The 19,880-nt window shown below is 42.8% G+C and overlaps 3 protein-coding genes across 4 annotated transcripts; all 3 read left to right on the plus strand.

Moving 5' to 3' along the window:
* Nucleotides 1-88: 88 nt before the first annotated feature.
* Nucleotides 89-4,947, plus strand: LOC112903549 (putative HVA22-like protein g). The gene is made up of 7 exons (XM_025972810.1): nt 89-287; nt 941-980; nt 1,081-1,179; nt 1,258-1,314; nt 1,424-1,487; nt 1,563-1,772; nt 4,126-4,947. The coding sequence occupies exons 2-7, from the start codon at nt 949-951 to the stop codon at nt 4,513-4,515; spliced, it is 852 nt and encodes a 283-aa protein (XP_025828595.1). The 5' UTR covers nt 89-287; nt 941-948; the 3' UTR covers nt 4,516-4,947.
* Nucleotides 4,948-8,281: 3,334 nt separating this feature from the next.
* LOC112877011 (terpene synthase 2, chloroplastic-like) lies at nt 8,282-11,265 on the plus strand. Of its 2 annotated transcripts, none has more exons than XM_025941211.1 (7): nt 8,282-8,596; nt 8,795-9,020; nt 9,174-9,552; nt 9,779-9,997; nt 10,177-10,315; nt 10,410-10,664; nt 10,817-11,265. In XM_025941211.1, exons 1-7 carry the CDS (start codon nt 8,426-8,428, stop codon nt 11,090-11,092), a joined length of 1,665 nt encoding a protein of 554 aa, XP_025796996.1. In that variant the 5' UTR covers nt 8,282-8,425; the 3' UTR covers nt 11,093-11,265. The 2 variants fall into 2 exon arrangements, with proteins under 2 accessions (XP_025796996.1, XP_025797005.1); XM_025941220.1 differs by having other exon boundaries at nt 8,283-8,596; nt 9,177-9,552.
* Nucleotides 11,266-15,200: 3,935 nt separating this feature from the next.
* LOC112877004 (terpene synthase 2, chloroplastic-like) lies at nt 15,201-18,367 on the plus strand. Its single transcript, XM_025941200.1, has 7 exons — nt 15,201-15,651; nt 15,866-16,097; nt 16,196-16,571; nt 16,720-16,938; nt 17,210-17,348; nt 17,448-17,711; nt 17,846-18,367. Exons 1-7 carry the CDS (start codon nt 15,484-15,486, stop codon nt 18,122-18,124), a joined length of 1,677 nt encoding a protein of 558 aa, XP_025796985.1. The 5' UTR covers nt 15,201-15,483; the 3' UTR covers nt 18,125-18,367.
* Nucleotides 18,368-19,880: the final 1,513 nt, after the last annotated feature.

A 19,880-nucleotide genomic window follows, 5' to 3' on the forward strand; every position in this document is an offset into this window, starting at 1 on the left:
ACCCCCAGCCCAGAATGGATGGCGCCTCGCCAACTTGAAAGAACTCATCAGCGCAACGGAGAAAAGGATATGCTTGCCCTCCCCGTGTCGGCTCGCCCTCTCTCGCTGGCGGCTGGGCCCGGCTCCTTCCCGAGCACGCCGCCTCCAATTCTTCCCTTCTCCCTCCCCCTCTCCTCGTCCTCCTCGCCTCTGTCGTCTGCTGCTCGGGTGCCGTGGAGCGGCGGGGGTTCCATCTCCGCGCCGCTGCCTGCTCCCCCCACCTGCCGCGCCGGTTCCGTCTCCTCCCGGTAAGGAACCCTAGCTTCCTTGCGTGGGTGCGGATTCGCTCGCTCTTAGTTAAGACTGCCTCCTCCGCCTGTTGCTTTGAATGCGAGCAACCGATTCAAATGTTTCCTCCTCCCCATCCGCTTCGTCGCGGCTCCTCTGCTGCGCGGTACGGCACTAGTCTTATCTAATCTAACCCATCGGTCCGTCGTCGCTGTTCTTCCTCTACTGCGGTTGCTTCTTCAGCGCGCGCGCGCGAGATCGGTTTCAGTTGACCATGTACAGGATAGGATGCATTTCGTAGGATGGCTTCTACCCTAAGCTAGTGCTTCCGCGAGCATTTGTTTTTTGCCAAAAAAAATTGAGGGTTCAAGCCCCACGTGAACTGCCGTGCCCCTATCTAGGTGCTAAAGGGGGCCCCGTCAAGTATGTATGGGTGACTACAAGCATGATTGGGTGATGATTTTTACATGTGTGGTGGTTGCAGTACTGAGTTTGTGGATAGAGGCCTCAATATGAGCTATCAGTTACTAGCCTATTAGCCTCATTCAGTTTATCTGCGTTTCGTGTTGTTGGGGGATTTTGCGGAGCCATGTCACGTTATCTCTGCTTTCAGTTCATTGATGCTGCTTTTTGTCCATTTCTAGTAATCTAACGGGTGTTTAATACAATACAGGTCTCAAGATGATCGGTTCACTCGTTACCGGAGTTCTAACGTAAGCAGTGGGCTGACCTTTTTTTTACCCTCATTCGTTGCAATGGCACAATGTTCTTTGTCAGACCTGTTTGATCTATTTTTATTTTTCTGTCTTGCAGCCTTGTTCTTGGATATGCATACCCTGCCTATGACTGCTACAAGACGGTGGAGCTAAACAGGCCTGAGGTCGAGCAGTTGCGGTTCTGGTGTCAGTACTGGTTCGTTAATCGTGCACCCTTCTGTTTGGGAAATTGCATATGCATTTCACTTCACCTTATAGGCCATGATTTTTGCAGGATTTTACTTGCAGTTCTCACTGTACTGGAGAGAGTTGGGGAAAATTTCGTGTCATGGTAATGCTATCCATGCTCCTTTTGGACTTGCCATTTTTGTTAACCTTTTAAGATGGTTGAAATTGGGGGGATAGCTTACCTGCTTGCCCTTTATTCTATTCTTAAACAGGTTACCAATGTATAGTGAAGCAAAGCTGGCATTTATTGTGTACTTGTGGTATCCAAAGACACGTGTACGATATTCTGTCCCTTTTAATTGTTAAGATATACTTTTCTCATGGTCTGTTTGTAACACAGTCTTGTTTCAGGGGACTGCCTATGTGTACGAGACTTTCTTCAAGCCATACATCGCAAAGCATGAAACTGAGATTGACCGAAATCTGCTTGAGTTGAGGACAAGAGCTGGTGACATGGCAGTTGTTTACTTCCAGAGGGTTGCAAACTATGTCCAGACAAGGTCCTATGAAATCTTGCAGTATATTGCCTCACAGTCACCGTCTCAAAGACCTCGCCCTCAGGTACTGCTTCCTTGATTGCCATTTCTCTTTGCAATTAGAACTATTTAGCGACTAGAGTTGTAACTCATGCAATACAGTTGATGTATGTACCTAAGTGTTCCCTTCCCAGTGCATGAGGCATCAGATATCTGTCCTCTTGTTCTATCTAGCATTCTTTCACTCGCATGAGTGACACCATGTTTTTGACAGTTATAGTACTATCAGGTCGGTTTTCTTGAGATTGCACTCAGATGTCTTAGTCTCATTATGTCACCTGGAATTTAGCTTGTCTTTCTACAAGCATTCACATATGTTGAATTTATAAAATCCACCTGCCCCAGCATACTCTAATTATGTTGCTGGTGCATCTAGTTGCTGATGGAGGATAGAAGAGATACCATTTTCAGATCATTGGTTTATCCAGAACTTTAAAACGTGCTGAAAGTACTTAAATTAACAGAACCGGCTACTTGTTAAATAGCCATGCATGCAGCACGCCTTCTCCAAGAAATTTCACCACATGTCATGTTTACCATTAGGTTTTCCCAATTCCACCATGCTCAACAAACTTTTTCAACCAATGCAAATTATTATGTACCTACAATGAGATTTAACTAATAATATTTTACCAAGCTAACTGATCATTTATTATGGAAAGTTTTGACACATGCATGTCTCAATGTAGGATTTCCCCCTCATTGCTTGAAGAATTTGTGCTACTGATTGATATATTATGAACTTATTCTGGTCTTGTGAGTCTTTTTAATACTAGCAACGAAGCTGAGCTTCACAGCATACTGCATGGTTTCAGAAAGATCTTTAACCTAGTATCTGGTAGGATGTTCACTCAATGGTACCCTTTAGAATAACTTATGTCCAAATCATCTAGGAGCTAGGCTTGAGTTTGTTATTTGTCATGCTCCTAACGTTACATTGATGGCATATTATTTATTTCACTAACTAGGCTGCAAAATAACAGACATTCAGTTCTATGAAATAAAATTAGCTAAATTTTTCAAGATTTTGGACATGGATCTATTGTCGGTTTCTATTGATGGGTGATGGCCCTTGGTATGGTTTATGGTGTCATTTGCCTGTGATTTTGTGTCACTCTCCTATCTTGCGCCTAATTGCTGCAGCTGCCTGGCCCCGTAATCTGCCTAGGCAGTGATTAAGTGCTACGTGTTATGCAGCCACCCGTCTAGTGCCTAGCACATCTTAGAATACTGTGGTTCTGTTGTGCCTGTAAGATACTTTACTGTTATACTTTATCTATTGTGTAAAATCTGCACTAGGACCTTCTATCTGCTTTACTGTTTTAATTCTTCAGTATGAGGTTTCTCTTGGCTCCCATACTGTTGCATCTCATTGCTTGCATGGACATCCCGAAAGTCCAAATGTTTTGGATATTTGGATTGCTTTGTGTAAGCTTTAAGAGGAGGATATCAGATTTCCATATTATTCTTCCTTAAGAAAACTAACTTTTATTGATGCCATTTAGGAGCTTTCATGCTGTAGGGCCTAATATGTGCAGGAAAAAGGTCTTTTCAATGAACCATTCTGGAAATGAATGCTGCTTAATCTAGTTTGTCAGATAGCAAATTCTTTATGGAGTTCAGCGCTTCTGTAGTTCCTAGCATGAGGTGATGGAAAGTTCATGAGATTAAAAACCAAGTGGAGTCATTATTCATCTAGGATGCGCGGTATGATTGTGACATGTCAGTTGACATTTTGTCTTTTTTCCCCAAATGTGCAGTAGTTGACATTTTATCCTTTCTGGTGACTAGTCCCTGTTAAGGGAGGTTCTTTTGTATCTTCTGTTTTTCCGTTTTATGTGTTTCCTTGATTAAGTCTGAGTCTGGCTCTATGACCGACGAGAGGTTTTTTTTTTTGAGCCTTTAGTGGTAGGCTGTGAATCTTCTTTTATGTAGATAAATGAACGATTAATTGATACTTTGCTCTGTGCTGGTTTGGTCTCTACATGGTTTGATCATCCATGAATAATTGTAACAATTTTAGCGTGTAACATTTTCTAGAGTTAGTGACTCGATAAACACAGATTATCTCTCTATTGGATTGTGATGTAACTGATATCTGTTTTACCAATTCATCATGCCTTTTTCTGTTCATTCTAATGACAAATGATGTGTTTCATGATTGTTGTCGCATTATCGGTTGTCCTGTAAGCACGTAGTCATGCTTCCTGGTGTCTGTACTGGATAATAATTTACTCGTTGCAAAATTAACATGATTGTTCAACTCAACTGATGTTTGTAAAGGAGAACCAAACAATTTATTAGAGATGTGTGAGGGTGCCAGTTTACATATTTGCACAGCATACTGAATTGTCTTCACTGTCACTTCCTTTCTGCAGGGACAGCAACAGCAGCAGCGCCCACCTCCACCACGGACTCGGCAGGTGAACCCTGGACCTCCACCTGTTCCTGCGCCATCAGCTCCTCCGATGCCACCACAGCCTGCCCAAGCCCAAGTTCCTCCCGCACCACCAAGGCCCCCAGTTCCAGTTGCCCCTCCTGGTGCAGTGCCTCCCACCCAGCCACAGCCACCACCTGCTCCTGGAGCTGCCGCCACCAATGGTCCTCAGAACACCGAAGCCATGCAAGTCGACCCCCCCCGTGCGTCCACGAGCAGCGCACCGCCACCACTACCATCTGAGGAGACGCTCATTGAGGAGGCGATCCGGCTGACTCGGGGCCGACTCAGGAGGCGCATGGCTGCAGGATCTGGACCACCGCCAAATTAGCATCGACCAAGGTTCATCTCATGCAGGTCACTCTACACTGGGCTGGTTCTGTTGCTCAACTGAAAAGACATTGGGGAATGCTGAGTTGGTTAAACAGATTTCAGTTTCCAAGCATTCATTCCTACCGTACAAACTGGAACCGGTTTGGTGTTGTTTCACGACTCAAATGTGAATAGATTCCCAGGAACAGAAGTGGATTTCGTGATGCTCATAGATCAGTCTGCAGGATAGCACTAGGAAATACGACTGGGCTGCAAACATATGTGAAGTGGGCGGATGCTGCAGGTGCAGCATGTCTGAATACGTCTGGTCTGATCTGGTCTTTGAAGAACAAAAAGAGTGCCTGTACTCTATGCATTAGCATTTAGCAACGATGATAGCACTGAATACAGTAGCTTGGAATCCAAATCTGAAGGAGCTGTTGCAGCACCAGCGAGTGGCTACGTTTGCATGCCTGGTTCAGTGTGGTGTGTCTCAGCATGTGAATCACGTGCTGGCCTGGTATTGCAGGGAACTGGAACTGGAACCCACTGTTCTTCTAGCATCGTAGAATTTGTTATTTCTATGCGAAATAAACGAAGATAATAGATTAAAAAGTCGTGGCTGGGAAGGATATGATAGCAAAAGCCACTGGAATATCATCCGCTTTGTTACTAATTGGACGCCCTGCGCTGGAACCTAAGCACGAAACTATTCAAAACATAGGCACTATGCTGCTGCCTGCTAGGCATCATTTTTTTTAGCTGATGCGTTTTCCCCCCCATACTTCATGGTTGTCAACTGTTCCTTTCTTGTTGCTTTTGTTGGAAATGGACGGTGGCACCCGCCTGTTCCCGGAGGACGCGCTCCAAAGGAGACCGCTGGCTGCTATAGCCAAGGAGAGGAGGATGGGACCAGCTACGGTCTACAAAAGGCATAGGTTTAATGTATAGATCACCATACCATTTTTGCAAGAGATGAAAGTTGTAGCAATGGTGACAATCTCTTGGTTCTATCCGGAGAAAAAAAAAGGGCAAAAATGACATGCACAAAGGGAAGATGCAATGATGTGCCAACCACACCATTCGTGTTTTATGCAAACTAGAGCTAATAGTTCCGATAGGGCAAAGTGAGATCGAGCTTTCTTCTCCATGAAAAACGTGCTTAGACACGTTCTCGGAAAAAGATGTGACACCTACACCATTCAATTAATGATGAACAAGCATCAATGCTATGGCCGGATATATGGATACTGAAGCATTCTGCTTGTATTATTTTGACTTAAAGATATTAGAAATAATATTTCCGTAAAGGGGAGGAAGAATAAATTGCCCCATTTTGGACACGAGAATGAAGCTATTTCGTGTAAAGTCGAGACGTGCTGATTCACACACTAAAACCAAAACAAAAGAAGAGAGAAACAAAAGAAAAATGCACAGGTTGCTGCACCACAGCAAGGCTATTCTCTCCCCATTGTTTGGAGGGTCTGCATGCACCCTATATATATAAGCTAGCGCATACCAATCAGCCAGATCGACACCAAATTGGCCTCACAAGCTAGCGACATGGCTGCTGCAACCGAGTGCGTCTTCTCCTTCCTGCTGCCGCTTCGTCGTTCAGCTTCTCCTTCGCAGGCGTCAAAAAGCTTGCTGTTCAGTGACGATCTTCATCTCCAGGTAGTTTAGCCAGCATATATATATCTATATATATATATAATTGTTTTATTATCTATTTTATGATTACCAAATGGGAAGCCTTTATGTGATCCTCACGAGATGCAGCACTTGAAAAAAAGAGAAACCCTAAAATTTCATATAAAAAAGGAAAACATTATGAAACAAACTAAAGGCAAATTTGTGAGGTTACTTTAGTTTATTCTTCGTACTGTCTTTGAAGCCAGAGGCTGTGTTTCCGTATTTGAGACCTTCCACCATCCCGTGGATCATATAAAAGAATTAATGGCCTGTCTTTTTTTGGCCCTTTTGGTTTCATCTGAAATTCCCACTAGGAGCCAAGCTAAAATTTGGTCACCAAATTGGTGGCCAAGATCATCTTAGCCAACATTAGCATCGTAAATGAACTATGTGGCCGAATGAGAAGAATGGCAAGCCAGATTTTGGCACCTAACTAAACGGTGGCCAAACTTGGTTAAAATAAAGTAGCCAAATTTAGGCTGGCGTCCTTAGACTAGCTGTCTAGCGTACCAAACCAAACACACCTTTTGGCTGTCGAAAGCTGGCCTCTACGAGGCGCTGGAAATATTTTCCAAGCATGCCCTAGGGCACCATGTGTGCCACGTTGTAGGGGCATGCATGCACTCAGAGCTGACTGTGCAGCTGGCTCGGCTAGCGGGCTGGTCGTCGTCGCGTGTCGCTTACTAATTAGCTTGCTCCTGAACTAGTACAATGGATCCGGCCCCCTGATCCAATCAATCCCTCTCTCTTGTTGGTGGCCGGCCACACCCGCATGCATGATGCATCCATCGTTCCGGCCATGGATATCCTGCACAACAGCAGCTAGTGATGTCATCCTACGTACGTAAGCGATGAAGGTAGCAGCAATGGCGACCCCTGTGCTCTGCAACCGTGACGTAACATGCCCAGCCAGGAAAGCCACAAGCAGAGATCACTTTATTTCTGTTCTAAATCAAACTTCTGTAATTTTAACTGAATTTCTAAACACATAATGACATTTTTAGAGATCGACGACCCTACGATCGATGAATCTTTTGATAGGGTTTGTTGGGAGGGCTTTATTTGTGTTGGCAACCTGGTTAGTATACCAAAAATATAAAAAAGATCTTCAAACTTGACCATAAAAAAAAATCTTCTCTGTAGACAGCTCCTTCTCATGTAATAAACGTGTGGGCATCTCACACTGGCCACATATAACTGCTATCACAGTCCTAGACACACATGGGCCTCTAGCTAGTTGCGTTGCATCCACATGCTGTGCTTGCACCAGTCATACATAGGACACATACCAGAAGCAATTATTTTTCTTTCTTTGTTTATAGAAAAAGATACTAGTAACAATTTTAGAAAGGAAAAAGCAAAGAGATAGAAGAATTAACACGTTTGCATCTGTGTCAATTATTATTTGTGGACAAACACGTAATTTCGACTGATCTCGGCCGCATTTGAAATAATGCGGTGGAATAATTGGACTGTGTTTCGTGGAAAATTCATGCGTTCCAAATGAACATGCGATTTATTTGAACAAGGATTGGTAGCTTCTACATCTATGCTATCTATTAGAATATATATAAATGACATCTAGAATGGAGAGTTTAATTGGAAGCCAACCAAACACGACAAATAAGACATCAAAAGGGAACGAGTAATCTCCCCTCCCTCTCCTTGAAAGCGATGGATTACGGGGCCAGCCAATAATCAGCATTTTCATTTTTACCAAAGATATCAGTATGGTGCGAATTTGAGTGGGCCTAATCGCTCGACGTTGCATTCCAGCTGCGTTCCGTTTTTCACATGGGCCTCACCGGTACAGAGAAGAAAAAGTATGAGACAGTGATGTACATGATTTGGACTGCAGTTTGATGCTGGCATTCATTCATCAGAAGCTGATTGCATGGTGTAACACCACAGCAATGCAAATTAACACGGCATCTAGCTCACAGCATAACAATCTTTTTTTAAAAAAAAATTTGTCTCCGGCCTCTGCGTCCGCACACAGCCCACATGCATAGTATCTGCAGAGTGGAGACGAGCGAGACCTAGATACTCAGCCCGCCTCGCTCTCTACCTCCCTATAAATTGGAGGCCCTGCGTTCACCTCGATGCATATCGCTCACAAGCTGCAATTTCACACTGCAATAGGCATCAAAGTTTAGAGCCTTGCTCGCATTATTGTTTTCCGGCTAAGGTTGTCTAGTTTCGAGTCGCGTTATACTACTTGCTACCTAGAGCTAACAATGGCTGCGACACCTGCACGCACCTTCTCCATGCCCTCCGTGGAGCCTCTTCTCCTTTCAGCTTCGCCGGCGGCAACCAGAAACGACCAGCGAGGCCGCTCCCATGGCGGTTCCATCCGCCCTTCAGTGGCGGTGTCCGAAACGCTGCTGCCCAGTGATTTTGATCTCCAGGTAGCTCAATAAGCGAGCTACACATCTCTTTTTCCATGCTTGTGTTCCTCTACCTTAACCCTAATTTGATGTCATTTAATTATTGACGATATATGTGATGGCTTTAATTTGTTACCAAAAAGTGTGAAGTGTTCTGAAAAATATACTACGTCATGTCATGTGTGCTCACTCTCCATGAAACACATACATCTGCTGCAGGAGGGCCTGACGAGCATGCAAAAGATTCTGCAGCAACGCCGGAGCAGCGGCCGGGAGATGATGGCCACCGTCGACAACCTCAAGCGCCTCTGCATCGACCACTACTTCGAGGAAGAGATCGAGAGCGCCATGGGCGCGTGCATGGACCTCCTCCACAGCGATGATCTCTTCGATGCAACGCTTGCATTCAGGCTCGTCAGAGAGGCCGGCCATGATGTTTCACCAGGTCAGTAAAACTAACGTAGAGAAATAATTGGTCGTCTATCTGAAGCATATATGTGAAACCAGAAACTACATTTCAGGACAAATCTAATAATATAAAAGAGAGGGACAAAGTTGTTTAAATTGTTTCTACTGTTACCCACCAATGAATGTGTAGCAGATGATGTTCTACGGAGGTTCACTGACGACACCGGTGAGTTCAAGCTTGCTCTTAGCAAGGACATCAGAGGGCTCCTGAGCCTCCACGACATGTCACACCTGGACATGGGAGGAGAGGCATCACTCCACAAGGCAAAGGAGTTCTCAAGCAAGCACCTCGCATCTGCCATCAGGTACCTGGAGCCAGGCCTGGCAAGGTACGTGAGGCAGTCCCTGGACCACCCCTACCACCTGAGCCTGATGCAGTACAAGGCCAGGCACCACCTCAGCTACCTGCAGAGCCTACCCACTAGGGACACTGCAATGGAGGGGCTAGCAGTTGCAGAGTTCCAGCTCAGCAAGCAGCTGCATCAGGAAGAAATACAGGAGGTTAAAAGGTACCTATATAACAAATAAGCTAAATACTATATCTATGGTGTAATTACTCACATGTACAAATATATATATATGGTCTTGTGCTAGTTCAATTGACATGAGTATTTCATCAGTAATTTACGTAAAAGTGTGTAAAAAATTAAATTATACTCTAGCTTTGTTTTGCTAAGATTGAGTGGTAAATAGAATTACCATTTATGCATTGTAATTGTGAGATGTGTGATGTAGATGGTGGACGGATCTTGGATTGTCTGATGAGATACCAGTGGTGCGGGACCAGGTGCTCAAGTGGTACATGTGGGCCATGACAAGCCTCCAGGGATCTTCCTTCTCCAGATACCGGATTGAGATCACAAAGATAATCGCACTCGTCTATGTTGTGGATGACATATTTGACCTTGTTGGCACACCAGAGGAGCTCTCTCTCTTCACCCAGGCAATCAGAATGTAAGTTTGGATGTAACAGTCTCAAATCTGTACATATATGATAAATGGTTTATAGTAGCTGCTGACAACAGTGCAAGTTCATACAATTGCTGCCATATTTAAAAATAATTGATCACATATTGATATGAATAATTGTTTCATACACTGACACGTTGTCCAAAATTAAATACAATTTGCAGGTGGAACACTGCGGCTGCTGATTCACTCCCCAGCGGCATGAGACCATGCTACAAGGCTATTTACACCACTACGAATGAGATCGCTGATATGGTCGAAGAGGAGCATGGATTCAACCCTGTCAATCATCTCAGGAACGCAGTATGTTATTACAGACTTGTTTTCCCCTTACAATTCTTGCTGATGTCCTATTATTGCTGAGCTTACAAGAATTTCTACCCTTTTTTGCATGCAGTGGGCGGTGCTGTTTGATGGGTTCATGGTTGAGGCAAGATGGCTGGCAACCGATCAGGCTCCTACCGCAGAGGACTACCTGAGAAATGGTGCTGTCACCTCAGGAGTGCCACTTACTTTTGCACACATATTCTCCATGCTAGGGTATGACAAAAGTAACGAAGCTGCAGCAAACCTCGCTGATGACCACATCCCTTCCGTCATCTCTTGCCCGGCTAAGATCCTCAGACTTTGGGATGACATGGGCAGTGCCGAGGTCAGCAGAACATACATATGACGAATTGTCAAGTTAAATAATGTTTTGTTAAGATTTTCAAATCCAATCTGATTTCAGAAAAAAAAATCTACATACAGCAAGTTAAACCCTGATGATCAGTGTTTTTTTCCATGCATGCATGGATTTTGCAGGATGAGGCTCAGGAAGGACTGGACGGATCCTACAGGGATTTCTACCTGATGGAGAACCCTAGCTGCACCCCCGGGGACGCGGAAGCACACATGCGGAGGCTGATCGCGAGGGAGTGGGAGGAGCTCAACAGGGAGTGCTTCTCCAGGAGGACCTTCTCCTCTAGGCTCACGCAGGCTTGCTTGAACGCCGCCAGGATGGTCAGCGTCATGTACTCGTACGACAAGGAGCAGAGGCTCCTTGTACTGGAGGACTACGCGACGATGCTGCTGCTTTGAAACTGTGTGCTCGATGAGAAATTGAGAATAACCCACCTGCTCTGTCGTGGATGATTTATCTTTGCTCTTTATAGTGTAGAAATAATTTCACCGTGTGTGCTAGAATTGCTTGGGCGAGGAAGATAATTAATCGTTCAAAGCTGCAATATTGAGAAGGATAGTTTTTTCTAAAAGTAAAAGGTAGGAGCACCGCCATATCATTTAAGAAGAAGAAGCATGTAAAGATGGGATAGACTTAATACCAGAGAATCTATCTATCTATTATTAATATATTAATAAGGGAGTGTTAAAAGAAGCCACCACGCTATAAATTCCCACGATAATCTAAAAAAGAGAAGAATTTGCACCATTGGATTTTATGAAGATCTAATGGTCTAAATTAATTCAAGAGTCCATATCAAATACAATTAGTAAATAGTTAATTTCGGAATTAAAAAATTATAAAAATAAGGATATGAGCAAAGAATCCATGCCGAATACGATTAGTAGATAGGTAAATTCGAAATAAAAAAATAGGACTTAACCAAAGAGTCCATGTCGAATACCATTAGTAAATAGCTAAACTCGAAATAAAAAGGCAACTTATCCGATCATGGCTCTGTTAGGCCATGATGCTATATCGACTGCTTGGTCTATCAGTGTACGTTCGTGTTGCATCCTTGGCGGCCGGTATACGTGGGTAAAATTTAGTTGCTTGCTGTGTGGATTTGCTGCTTGGCAAGGCGCTACCGGGATCAGAGCATGCATATCGCGCTAGGTGAAAGGAGGGAAACCAAGGCTCAAGGGGAAGGTAACCGTTGATTGTCATCACTAACGACTACATAATTAAACTGGCTGCTATAAATATTTGATCCTCCTATATTGATTCTAAAAAGTCGAGCACGCCAGTTTCGTAAGGACGTTGCATATATCCATATCTGTCCTAAGCGAAGCACGTAGTAATAAAGAGAAAAGATTTGCATCGTTAGATTTGATGAAGATCTAATGGTCCAAACTAGCACAAGAGTCTATATCGAATATGACTAATAAATAGCTAATTTTAAAATAAAAAATAAAAAATTAGGATATGACTAAAGAGTCCATGCCGAATATGATAAATAGATATCTAAATTCGAAATTAAAAAATAGGACCTAACCAAAGAGTACATATCAAATAAGATTAGGAAATATCTAAATTTAGAATTTAAGAAATAAGAAAATTAGCACTTCATAAGAGAGTACATGCTAAACACAATTCGTACATACTTTAACAAAATTAGCAATTAACCAAAATGCTCAAATTGGATATGACTAATAAATAGATAAATAAAAAATTTAAGAACAAAGAAGCAAATTAGGAAGGAAAATATCTAAATAAATAGAAAGTATGTGTCAAATATAATTAATAAAGAACTAAATTTGAAAATAAAATAATAAAAATAGATGGACTGATTTCTATTGAGTTGGCAAGCAAATTACTTATCTAAATAGCCTATGTAAAATAAATTTATTTAAACTATTTTTAAAAGTGTGGCTTGAATCCCACGCTAATAGAAATTGATTTTGACAATAATCTAATGGTTTAGTTTAATTAAAAGAGTTTGGTAAATATAATTAAAGATATATTATAGCTTGAAATTATAATAATACAAAATTTGTATTATCTTGTGTGAATTTGGAAGGAAATAAAAATAAAACGTCCATAAATTAGCATGTGTACAAACACTAAATTACAAGAAAGGTAATGAAAATGATATTTAAGTTTCCATAGATATTTGGAAGAAAATACTTAAATAAAGAATAGAGGTATCTAATTTTTTTTTATATTAGCACCACTATAGGTACGGCTTCTTTCATTGGTTGCCCGGCAATGAAAAGTACACCAACTACATCACGTCAATTGTTACCTTCTAGCTTTTCAGATTTACTACAATTTTAATTTGGAAATCACTAAAATGATAAACGGTCTACGATAAACAAACATTAAACATTATATATCAATTCTCATGGATCCATAGCTAAATAGTGGTTTGACTATAAGATTCATCGAGTCTTGACATGCCCTTCATCTTATTGTTAGAAATAGAGAGGACCAGCCAAAAAAGTGGTTTCACTTGCTTCTCCTCCCTCCTCGGAATCTAAAATATTCTTAGAATTGCCAAAATTATCATTAAAAAGGTGCTTTACCAATTTTTTTAAAAAAATAGCTTCGGTCAAAAAGAATGGTTTCACCAACGAAGTTAATGGTAAAATATTTTTAGAAGGAGCTGAAACCTTACCGGTAAGATCAGGCAGCATGACAACAACATGAAAAATAATTGGAATGGCCATGTAGAAGCACAACTTAATAGCAATAGCTTACGGGAACAACTATGATCAAAAGAAATGTGAGAAAAAAGTTAACATGAGTCAAATTATGAGAGGGTGATGATGACCATAGAGGGTGGTAAGTATGTAGGAGAAGATTGTACTTTATGAGATGTAATAGTGAATTTGTAAACTACGTACGCAGTACGTGATGGAAAAAGGTGCAACAACAGTAAGAAAATATGGGTGTATATATGCATGGAGCTTTAGAAATTAGATATTGGAGAATGAAGAAAAGAAAGAAGATTATTTACTTCTGTCGGTATACATTGAATAATTATTGAGATCTTCTTCTAAAAATTTAAGGATATTTTCATGCACAGTGACAAGTAAAAAAGTGCATCACAAGTTAAAAACTAAAATAATATTTATGGCAAAAATATTTCAATATAATATAAGCTTGAGGTGTCATGAAAATATAAAAATATATATTTATGTAGAAGATTCAATTTTCTTCTAGATGTATATTCCAAAAAATATTTCACAAGATATGATTGGTGTAGAAAATATAGATGATCTCTCAGTTTAGATCATCTGATAAACTACAATAACACCATTTGGAAAAAAATATAAAGATTGAAAAAAAACTAGCTACCCACGTTATTTGCGCGGGTCACACTCGCTAGTTGCTAAGAAGGAAAGGAATATAATAAATCTGCAAAATTACTCTTGCATCCTTTGTCATGATGATATTGAGGAGACAGTTCAACACCTCTTCATGTGGTTGTCGTTTCGGTCGTATAAACAGATATATACATCAGTGAAAGTGAAATGCCTAATTAACCATTGACGGGTTTAACCACGAGAAGTGTGTACACGACCTAAATTTGCACAAGAGGCTTCACAATAAGGAAGTGCGTTGATACATATGCATGGCTGAAAAGGGAAACAAAAGGAGGCAAAGGACACGGGAGGCTATCGCACAATGCAAGCGGGTTGCCATGAACCAAAGAAATGGCGGTTGTCGTATATACCTAGGAATGTGAAATCTAGGCATACGGTATCACTACTCTATTTTTGAGGTCATATAATATGATCTGGTCACAAACTTTAATGCCTAGGAAAGGAGATGATGGCCCCACCCACTTTGCTAGCTCCTCAATTTTGGGAGGATGTTTGCTTCTTCATACGGTTGGGAGGATACATGTCAACATGTGATAGATACAATGGAAAATACAAACCCTCCATGAGAGAGGACGGCATAATGTACATGTATGTGGTTCGCCGGTCCCAAAGCCAGTTATATATATGAAACTATGTGTTTTTCTTGTCACATGATATTTTTTCCTCACTCTTACAGTTTGGGAACCAACTGCTACTGTCACGGTCCCCATCCTATATTATATATGGAGCTTAGGATCTGTTTGAATGTATTAAACTTTAGCATCTATTAGCACTCATCGTACTCTTGCTAAAATTTTTGAATCTTGGTTAAAGTTTAGCCCACCCCATTATTAGCACTCCTGTTTGGAGAAACTAGTGCTAAAATTTAACACTTTTGGGTATTAGCACTTAGATCCAAACACCCCCTTGTAGTTCCATGATATTTATAGGTTATATATAACAGTTTCACTACTTATGTGCACGTGAACACCACGTGTCACCAAACTGCTGTGACGTCCCACAGGATGCTGCTCTGAGTCAATCAGCTCTTGTTTCCCACATGGGAAAGCTGTTATTCACTGGATACAAATTGGATCGAGACACAGTAGCGCTGCAGATTCGCACGGCACGCGGTCCAGAGGAAGAAACACCGAAGGCGGCGTGGTATGTCCTGAAGAATAGCGACACCAGGGGACTTCTTGCATGCCCTCTGCAGCTGTTGATGATGCTTCGATGCAGAACCTGCAGAACCACACCACAGCAGACAGACACTGCAGCGAGCCTAGCTCCTCCTCCTCCTGTCTCTCCGATCCCTATAAATTTGAGGGCCGGCGTGCAAGAGCGAATGCAAGCTAAGAGCACACCGCACAAAGCAAAGCAGTTCGATCGAGTAGTTCTACATAGTAGTAATTGACCACTTAGCTGCAGATCCAGCAATAATAATGGCGGCTGAACTTGCACGCATCTTCTCCTTCTCCTCCGTGGAGCCTCTTCTCCTTCCCGCTCCGCCGGTGGCGGGGAACGGCCGGCGAGGCCGCCTACGTGGCGGTTGCATCCGCTCCTCGCTGGCGTCCAGAACGCTGCTGCCCACTGATGACTTTGACCTCCAGGTAGCTTAGCGCGTGGGCCATCCCTTTTTTCCTTTCATTTCTCAATGAACCCTAATAGCCCTATCTTAGTGATGATTCGCTCTCTTGATGAAAAAGCTTGGCGCGTGTGTGTGTGTGTATATATATATGATGTTCTTAGCACGTCCATAAGTTTCAAGTTTTTTTGAAAAAGAAATGCATTTGGTAACTCTCCATGGAACACACCTGCATGCAGGAGGGCCTGACGACCAACATACAAAAGATTCTGCGTCAACGTCGTCGGCAGAGCGGCAGGGAGATGATGGCCACCATCGACAACCTCAAGCGCCTCTGCATCGACCACTACTTCGAGGAAGAGATCGAGAGCGCCATGGGCGCGTGCATGGACCTCATCCACAGCGATGATCTCTTCGATGCAACCCTTGCATTCAGGCTCATGAGAGAGGCCGGCCATGATGTTTCAGCAGGTCAGTAGACGCAACATGTAAAAGGATACTGATAATGTCCAAAGTTTAAATAAATGGTTTCCATGATTGACGATACTTGTCGGTCCACGATGTGGCAGATGACGTTCTCCGGAGGTTCATCGACGGCAACGGCGAGTTCGCCCTAGCTCTCAGCAAGGACGTCAGGGGGCTCCTGAGCCTGCACAACATGTCACACCTGGACATGGGAGTTGAAGCATCGCTGCCCAAGGCAAAGGAGTTCTCAAGCAAGCACCTCGCATCTGCCATCAGGTACCTGGAGCCAGGCCTTGCAAGGTACGTGAGGCAGTCCCTGGACCACCCCTACCACCTGAACCTGATGCAGTACAAGGCCAGGCACCACCTCAGCTACCTCCAGAGCCTGCCCACCAGAAACATTGCAATGGAGGAGTTGGCAGTTGCAGAGTTCCAGCTCAACAAACTGCAGCATCAGCAAGAAATGCAAGAGATTAAAAGGTAAACAAACAATTGACATGTATGAGGCTTTATGTAGTGATAATTTGCATGTATAGGTGACGTGGAGATAATTATATTATTGTTTTTTATTATTTGTAAAATCGTAACTGTGACAGATTCGATTCATATATTTGGATCGATGCATCAGATGGTGGATGGACCTAGGATTGGCTCAAGAAATACCGGTGGCCCGGGACCAGGTGCTCAAGTGGTACATGTGGCCCATGGCGGTCCTGCAGGGATCTTCCTTCTCCAGATACCGAATTGAGATCACAAAGATAATCTCACTTGTCTATGTTGTGGATGACATATTTGACCTTGTTGGCACACTAGAGGAGCTCTCTCTCTTCACCGAGGCAATCAGAATGTAAGCTTGGTCTTCTTTCTTTCTTTCTTTCTTTCTTTCTTTCTTTTTTGACATAATATATAGGAAGTTCTCTCCTGCTTCTTTTTAATAATTTCAAAACAAATCTATCAAACTTGTATAATATATGTATAAATATATATAGTAGTTGCCAACTTTAAATGCAAAATAACAATAATTTTATCATATTACAAATAACTGATTTAAAGTTTTAGACCTTAATGTATATCAATGATTGTTTCATGTGCTAGCTGATACATGTTGCAATTTGCAGGTGGAACACTGCGGCTCCTGATTCACTCCCCAGTTGCATGAGATCTTGCTACAACGCTCTTCACACCATTACAAATGAGATTGCAGACATGGCCGAAAAGGAGCATGGATTCAACCCTGTCAATCATCTCAGGAAAGCAGTATGTTACTAACTGACTTGTTTTTTTCCCCCTTACATACACTCCTCCATCACTTTGATCTCAGGAAAAACTTAGTAAGATATTTCGTTCACACTGCAGTGGGCAGTGCTGTTTGATGGATTCATGGTGGAGTCAAAGTGGCTGGCAACCGGTCAGGCTCCTGCCGCAGAGGACTATCTGAGAAATGGCGTTGTCACTTCAGGAGTGCCGCTTACATTTGCGCACTTTTTCTTCCTTCTAGGGCAAGATCACATAGCATGCATCGATGAGGATGATGCAAAGCTCAGTGATCACATCCCTCCTGCTGCCGTCTCTTGCCCGGCTAAGATCCTCAGACTTTGGGATGACTTGGGCAGTGCCAAGGTCAGCAGAACGCATACTACTGCTTGTTAAATGTTTTTTTTACCATATAAATCCATAGTAAAATTTTCAGTACAGATCTAGCATGCATAAAACCCCCTTTAACAGTTTTAATTGTTGATGGATTTTATTTGCAGGATGAAGCACAGGAAGGACTTGATGGTTCCTACAGGGACTTCTACTTGATTGAGAACCCTAGCTGCACCCCAGCTGACGCCGAAGAACACATGCGGAGGCTGATCGCGAGGGAGTGGGAGCAGCTCAACAGGGAGTGCTTCTCCCGGAGGACCTTCTCCGGCAGCTTCGCGCGCGCCTGCTTCAACGCCGCCAGGATGGTGAGCGTCATGTACTCGTACGACGAGGAGCAGAGGCTCCCAGTCCTGGAGGACTACATGAGGATGCTGCTGCGGCTTTGAAGCTTTATGGTCAGTTTGCTCCATCTATCTTCATGAGAGCCCATGTGACATGCGTGATTTATCTGCTCCATGAGAATCACGCCTTGCTTGTAAATTAAATCGCTAGTAGTAGAATATAATTATCTGAGTGTCGAAAAGGTGATGACACGCTTAGGGTCAGTTTTTTTTCCTTTTTTTTTAAACATTTCTCTTCTTCTTCTTCTTAATGAAATGCTTGCACGCACGGCGTATGATATTATTCTCTCTTCTTGAAAAGTGAGCTGCTATATATGATGTGTCTGATGTCTTCCTACTACCTAGTTGAAACTAACAATGGATATAATATCGTATATTACATGGTTGGAAAGCTTGGTAGTTACAAGGATAATGACGTGTCTGGTTTGGGAGTGCATTGGCCACTGGACCGAGATGGAGGATGTGATTGTCGGCTAGACACGGAAAGAAGAATATAGATTAGTAGGGAGGGAGCAGCGGCCAGACCTACCCAATGATAGGGGACCCTGTCGGAGATAGGAGGTCCACTGGAAGATGCTAATGCAAGTTTGCTCAAAAGATGCTCTCTCCGTTTCAAATTATTAATCGTTTTAGTTTTTCTAGATTTAGATTTTATTATGCGTCTAGATATAATATATATATATATATTATGTAGATGCATACGAAATCGGGGAATAATCTGAAACCGGCGAAGTAGTTAGCATATTGCTCTCGGTCCGTCTCTCTGTAGAAGTTCGTTCAATGCAGACAAAAAGATTGAATCCACACTGACGTATGAACCAATGATCGATGAAAGCTCCAGCACTTGACACTGACCAGCAGATTTGTATGCGAGGACGACGGCGACATGACTGCCCACCAGAGATATCAAACAGGGGGGTCACATCATCAGAACGTTCGCACCTGAATCTGAATCTAAAAAAATAGAATTCCAAGTCAATAGTTTGGTCATCAGCCTGTGCTACGTACGTTGTGTGGCTAGCAATGCAAATTAACCCCAGGTCAGATGATCAAACACCTTAGCTTCTCCGTAGGATCAAGTTGAACAACATTTTCTTTTCTTTTCTTTTTTTTTTTTGCTATACGATGCTCCTGACAGACAGACAGACGTGTTAGGAATGAAACACATGTCACTGTTATGTGTGAAACCAGTAGCTGGTTGCGGCTTCAGTCACGGTCAGCAAAATGTATGCATCGATAAGTACTACTAGAGGTCTAACACACAGTCTGAATGGACCCTCATGTCTGCAGGCACAAGCAAGTCCAAACTACTAGCTGGCAGCGCGCACACACACACACATCCAAATTGACTTGACCAATTGAAAGAAACCTCGGCTAGCTGATCACCTGAATGGGAATACCCGGATGGAATCTGTCAGGCAGGCTGCGACGCGACATGCATCGCCAGAGAATTGAACCAGCACCCAGATCAAATCTGACTGGCTGCTCTTGCTCGCAATCCATCACAACACTGACGCTGTCGGTGAGGCGGAGTCACACACACACACGCCGGCGGGATAGTTTTCCTTTATCATACGGAGATCACATCTTTATAATTGGCTGCTGGCGCGGAGGCTTAAAAAAAACTAGTAATTAGTAATAGTAAGATGCCTTTTCAGTTTTCGTTCTTCTTCAGTTTTTCCCATTAGGCAGATGGATGTATCCCCGCCTTTTTTACATTTTAACCCTTTTCACGAAAAAAATTTATACCCCTGGTAGACTTATTCCCACTTTTGGACCCTGGGGTCGGCGCCATGCATGG

Source organism: Panicum hallii, chromosome 1 (genome assembly GCF_002211085.1).
Source record: "Panicum hallii strain FIL2 chromosome 1, PHallii_v3.1, whole genome shotgun sequence".
In the NCBI taxonomy this organism is placed as follows: Eukaryota; Viridiplantae; Streptophyta; class Magnoliopsida; order Poales; family Poaceae; genus Panicum; species Panicum hallii.